We start from the raw sequence: 6,067 nt of genomic DNA on the forward strand, positions 1-6,067 counted from the left end.
TGGTGTGCAGGGCCGTCCTCACAGAGCCCCTCACTGTGTGCAGGGTCTCAGTGGAGAGGCCAGAGCGGCACCCCTGTATTAGAGAGCACCTGCTCTGAGCAACTCGGGAGCTGCCCATTCAGGGCGCCCAGGCCTCCTGTGGGTGAGGGTCCAGAGAGGGGCCTGGAGCAGGAGTCAGTCACTGGGGCGGGAGAAAGAAGGACAGCCAGTCCTGGCTACCCTTGATTCTCCAGTAACTTTGCCTGGGGGAGGTGTTACCTTTTCCCTTTGAATGTAGTGAACTCTCCAGAGGATGGGAAGGACAGAAGCAGCAACAGAACCAGAACTGGACCCCGGGGCCAAGTGGCCTCGTGGCATCTGCATCTTTGTTCATCTTTGCTGTGTGAACTTTTCTGTGTGTCATCCCCAAGCGATACTGCCTGGGGTTGAGTCACCAATGAGGGTCACTGCCCCCTGGGAGGGGCCATGTGGGGGCTTTCAGATTTCTAACAAGGCCTCTTGCCTCCAGCCCTCCCTCCAGCTTAGCCTTCTCCACTCTTCTCACCTTCATCACGAGCTTTGTCACACATAGGCCTGAGCAGGTCACATCCCTGCTTCCCAGGGCCCTTCACGGGTAGCCCCTGGTGCGTGCCCCAGCCGTAGAGAGCCACTCTGACCCCTCAGCATGCCCTTGCCTCCTGTGCCTTTGCCTGTGCCCGGGCTAATTCCTCTTCCAGAATGCCCATCCTCACTTCATCTGGAGAGATCTTGCTTGTCCTTCATTGTCAACTTGTGTCACCTCCTCTGGGAAGCCATCCTCTCCATGGAAGCAGTCATGGTGGGCTCTTCCTGGTGACCCCAGAACTCTGTGCCCAGTGCCAGGGCGATGGCCTGAGGCAGAGCAGTCTCGGTGACACAGTGGGCAGCTCAGTTCCTGGGCTACACTTTCTGGTCCCAAGCCTAACCCCAGCCATTTGGGAGAAAGTGGGAAGGAAGGAGGGAACTGGGTCCCACCCACTAGAAAGGTGAGATCTTTGGTTGGGGCCTAGATGTGGCCACTGCAGCCCCATCCCACCTAGAATTCAGCTCAGACTCAAGTCGGGAAGGCGGCAGGGCCTGGTGTGAGGTTGGTGGGACAGGTCGATGTCCGTGTCCCCGTTAGGTTTCCTCTTTTTCCCTTTCCTGGGGACTTGCCTGCCCACCTTTCTGACTGGACACATGGGCCCACACATGAGCAGACACATTCAGTGCACACATGGGGAATGCACAGAGGGGCTGGCTGGTGGAGGGGCCCGGAGGTCTTGGGCCCTGGCTGACCATACTGGGGCCCCTTAACACACTCCTCTTTCCACCTCTGCAGCCCCCAAAGCCCAGCGACCTCTCCATTGTGTGTTTCACAAGCGGCACGACAGGTAAGCAGAGGCACCCAGGTCACCAGCCAGGGCCACCTGCACCCTTCCCTGGCAGCTGTGGTGGGATGACTGCAAGGGTCTCTGGTTCCCTCTGTGGGATGGGCTGAGCCTCGTCCTGTGCCTGGCTCCAGATTTTAGGACCCTCCTGCTGCTCCCAGTGCCCAGCACAGGGTGGCAGGATGTGGATGGACAGTGTGCGCTGGGAGGTCCAGGGGTGGAGGGATTGCAACTTCCCGGAGCTGGAGCCAGAGGAGGACTGGGCCCCTGGGTCATGTCATTCTTCTATGAGAACTGGCTATCACCCCTCTGCTTCCTGCCCCTGTGTAAGGAGTGTGGGGTTTGGTGTCTGAGAGCCATGAGCCTGTCACTTAACCTCTCTGCCATAACTGTCCCCGATTTCTCACCTGTGATGAGGGTGGTTAAAAGTGCCAAGTAGGAGATGGAACGGTGCGTGAAAGGGCAGGGCAGGTGCTCTGTCGGCTGGAGCTGGTGTGCCATAGGCAAGGCTGTCAGGAAGAGGACAGGCAGAAATGACGCAATGCATGCCTGGTGCTGCCTGATGCTGACAGAGGAGCACACGCACCAGCATCAGCAGGAACAACCAAGGAAGTCTTCCTGGGGGAGTCAGAATGCACGAAGACCATGGCCACAGGGGCAGCACTTGGCAGTCTGCAGTGCCCCCGCTGTTCACCTTCTCACTGCATCTCTGGGGATACAGCATGGCCTGTGAGGTGAGCAGGGATTGCCCAAGGGGACGCCACCAGCAAGCGGAGGCAGAGGACTTGGGTCCTGCTCTCCCAACTCCCAGCCTAGTGCTTTTCCCATCCATCTGCCTCTCCACCTCATCTGACGACTTGAGAAGTTGCTTGCTCTGCCCTGAATGGGCAAGAAGTTTCCAGCCTTCTTTTTCTGGGCCGAAGATCGGCCCATCTTGATGATGGTCCTTGGTGGGCGGTGAACTGGGGCTCCTACGCCTTCTACAGGCGCAGCCTCTAAGGCATCAGGCAGACCTTGGCCAGCCCCACAGGAAGGACTGCCCAGGTGGGTGTGTCACGATCAACATGGCTTTATTGAATCGAGATGGATTTTTCCCATTAACTCAAGTGGGTTTGTGGATTTCCACCACCCTCTGCTAAACCCTGTCAGAGAAGAAACAACACAGCCCTCGCTCTCCAGGAGCTGACATCCGAAGCCAACCCAGAATTCAAAAATGCCCTTCAGGTTTATGTTGCTTTGTGTCATGTGTTTCACAATGTGAAATTTTGGTGACATGTCCCTCCACCCTGGGTTGGGGAGCAGGTCACGACTGTGACCTTTAGCTTTGGACCCTTGCCAACCAAGAGTGCCCTCAAGCTTTTAACAGGCCACTTGGTCACAGATGCTGCCCCCCGTATCCAGAAAAGAACTTCATGATGCAGGCGCATGTTGCTGCCCAACAGGAGAAGGCCGGATTCACTCCCAGTGCTTTTCTAGACTATAGACTCACAATTGAGAGCTGAGCCATCCTGCCCAGGCTCTGTGTGCTGGAGGCGGGTGCGTGGAGCCTGGAGGAACAGGTGGTGGTTAGTGCCCAAGCCTCCCACTGCAGAGGTGTGGCTGGTGTCAGGGCAGAGCTGGGGCCGCGATCCAGCCTCTTGTCTGATATCACCCTGCCTGGCTGCACACTTGATTTCCCTGGAGTTAGTCTCCGCCTGTGCCGTGCCTGTGGTCATCGTCATCCTATCACGCACATGAGCCATGCGTGTCCTCAGCATCACTGTCCTCAGCATCACCACCCCAGATGCAGCTTCCTTCCACACCCAGTGTCCTGGCTCCCAGCTGCCTTGAGAGTCATGTTTTTTCCAGTGGGGAAAGATGGAAAACGATCTGAGCCAGACATTGGGCTCATGACACTCGTGGTGGAATCATTCTGAGTAGATTTCCTTCTTGGCAGGTGGTGGATGGGACTTAATTCAGAATCGCAAGTGTCAGTTTCTTTGCTTCATTGTGACGTCTCCCCTGCCAGCTCTGCTGGCTGCAGGCGTGGTGGGAAGGCCTGCTCTGCCTTTCCTCTCTTCCTCTCTGATGTTTCTCCGCCCCCCACCCCCACCCCGCCCCAGCTTGCTAATGAAGGCTTCTACCCTCTCCCTGCAGGTGGAAGTGGGGAGCAAGAGTAAATAAGTGGGGGCAGACATTTGGAACTCACTCTTTGTTTCATGGACACTTGCTGATTTAGTATAATAGTCTCAATCTCTAGTTATTCTTTCTGGGTGAGTGTTGCAAAGTTAACATACTGGTTCATTTGGTATTTCTTGGGGAAATTCTGCACATGGCCTGGACCCTCTCTTTTGGAGTTTTACAGCCATTGTACCTGCTGCCTTAGTGGAAACTTCTAACTTAACATCCTTTGTACGTAGATTATGTCCTTAGAGCTTATAGAAGCCCTGGGAAGTGGGCATCGCTGCCCCTATTTCATAGGTAAGGAAATCGAGAAGGGAGAAACGGCTTGCCGATGATATGCTGGCAGCAAGAAGCAAGGTCAGGGTTGGAGCCCAGTCAGGTCCAGGCAGCAGCAGCGTCTTTGTGTGTCCACCCTGACATGACATGGTGGACATGCTGTCCTCCCTCCCCAGCTTGCCGGCCGTGGGTTCCCACCAGGACTCTGTCCTCTGAGTCATCTAGCAGCTCCAGGGCTTCCTCATGAGCAGTAGTGAAAGGTCATGATGTGCTAAAGCAAGACCATCCATGTCCCAGCCCTGCTGGTCAGCAGGCAGGAGGGACTGCTCCAGTCCTCTGGACCTCCAACCTGGCCTGAGCCTGGGCCTTTCCAGGTACCGGCTGAGGCAAGCAAGGCTTCTGCTAGGTTCCGCAAGAGTTGGCTGCTAGGTTCTGGAGACGAGACCTGCTTAGGCCCAGAGAGCAGCATAAGGTTCTGGGTGTATGTGAGACTGGGTCTAAGAGTCTGTGCTCCCTCAGGGAGGCAGGAGAGGGTGAGGCTCAGGCTACAGGTAGCCAGCTCCTGGAGGCACCCCACCTGTGCAGCTGGGTCACTTGCCTCCGGTCCTAAGCTGCTGGGAGCCTCCAGGTGGGCTTCGAGCATCTCCAGGTCCCGGAAGCAGCAGCCATCTGCCTAGGACTCTGAAGGTGGCTGTAGATGGAGGCCAGAGGCTTGGGTGGGCAGTGCTGGGTGTCTGGGACTGCTGACTTGGATGCTGCTCTGAAGGAGCAGCGCTTGAGCTTCCAACTAATTCACCTTCTTGTTTTCTCTTTTCAGGGAACCCAAAAGGTGCGATGCTCACCCATGGGAACGTGGTGGCTGATTTCTCAGGCTTTCTGAAAGTGACAGAGGTGAATAAAGTAAATTCACTAATGCAGGTGTCTCTTGAGGACACCCTCAAACCTCAGAGGTTTTCTTGTGTTTGTTCCTCCCCCACTCCCCGCCCCGATATAATCTGGGCTGCCTTTCACAGGCAGGAGTTTCTACTCTCATTAGAGCAGCCCCACTTTTACAGACACTTTTAACCCCAAACACTGAAATGAGCCACGCCTATTCAGCTGATGTTTCTAAGAGTGCTGAGATCCCAGAAGGAAAAATACATAAAAATGTTTTTGCATTTTTAACTTCAAAACCTGTGGGTTTGTGTGTACCTATTAAGTAATCATTATAACTTGATTTTCAAGTAGGTCAGGGTTTAATTCAGTCATTTTGTGTATGGATCTAGTGTAAGGACTACTAGCATCAGAAACAACAGCGACTGCTAATTTCTAAGGCTGTACTTAAAGGTAAATCTAAAATAAAAAAAAGCTTGATATCTTGGCCTGGCAAAAGCATCTCAGCATTTTATAACTGGCTGAGAAAGAAGGACCTTTATTCCACAAGTGGTGAGTATCCGAATGCCCTACAGTGTCCTAAAGGAGAAAGGAATGTACTTTTTCATATAAATTAGGCCTTTTCACCACTGTGGAGAAAAACCACTATCCACGTCCATGACAGGTGGCATTACTGAGTGTTCTGCCCCAGTCAGTTATGTATTTTGGTAGAGTCCGGGTCAGGAGCCATGAGCCAGGTTCCTCGGACTTGTCCAAATTTGTCCAAAAGTCAGTAGGCGTCTGCATAAAGGACAGAGAGCAGGGAAGTCCAGCAAAGAAGAGCTCTGGAAGGTTCTGCTGGTCCCTGAGCCCAGGCCTTGTGCAGGCCCCCCGCCCCAGCCCCAGTCCCCATCTGCGAGACGTGGGCTGGGGGACACAACAGGGCTCCCTCTCAGCTTTCCCCTTTAAGGCCCTGTTTCCAGGCCATGGCTTGTGAGGCCTGGCTCAGCCATCTGTTTGGGGTTTGGCCTTGCCTCCTCCTCCATCTGGGGCACGTACCCCAGCCACAGTTGGTGTAGATCTAGGGTTCTCTGGGCCCCTTTTTCTGGAAGAAGGACTAGAAAGTGCTGACAAGCTGAGAGCTCTGAATCCCTTCCCAGGTGGCCCAGGGATACAGGTGACATGGGTCCTGGGACAGATCCTGCAGCTGTGGGGAGAGGGGGAGAGCTGGTCTGGCGCCACTGCCTGCGAGTGAGGTGTAGGCCCTTCCCAAAGGAGACTTCCCTGCGGAGCCCAGCTCTGCTGGTTTCTGTGTGCTTCACTTGGCTCTTGCTTCTGCAGATAACCTAGACCCACTGGCGCTGCGACCTAACACTCCGCTTCCTATG

General features: G+C 54.9%; 1 protein-coding gene across 8 annotated transcripts in view; it reads left to right on the forward strand.

The window, feature by feature from the left end:
• Window positions 1-6,067, forward strand: part of ACSL6 (acyl-CoA synthetase long chain family member 6) — a 52,152-nt gene that overhangs the window by 23,423 nt on the left and 22,662 nt on the right. For 7 of the 8 annotated variants that reach the window (XM_019642235.1, XM_019642229.1, XM_019642228.1 and 4 more), the window contains 2 exons: window positions 1,340-1,391; window positions 4,645-4,718. In XM_019642235.1, coding sequence (XP_019497780.1) covers window positions 1,340-1,391; window positions 4,645-4,718 — 126 coding nt within the window. Of the gene's footprint in view, window positions 818-1,339; window positions 1,392-4,644; window positions 4,719-6,067 lie in introns of all 8 variants that reach the window. The other variant, XM_019642234.1, reaches the window with a different exon arrangement.

The sequence above is a fragment of the Hipposideros armiger genome, unplaced genomic scaffold, assembly GCF_001890085.2.
Source record: "Hipposideros armiger isolate ML-2016 unplaced genomic scaffold, ASM189008v1 scaffold_66, whole genome shotgun sequence".
NCBI classification, from domain to species: Eukaryota; Metazoa; Chordata; class Mammalia; order Chiroptera; family Hipposideridae; genus Hipposideros; species Hipposideros armiger.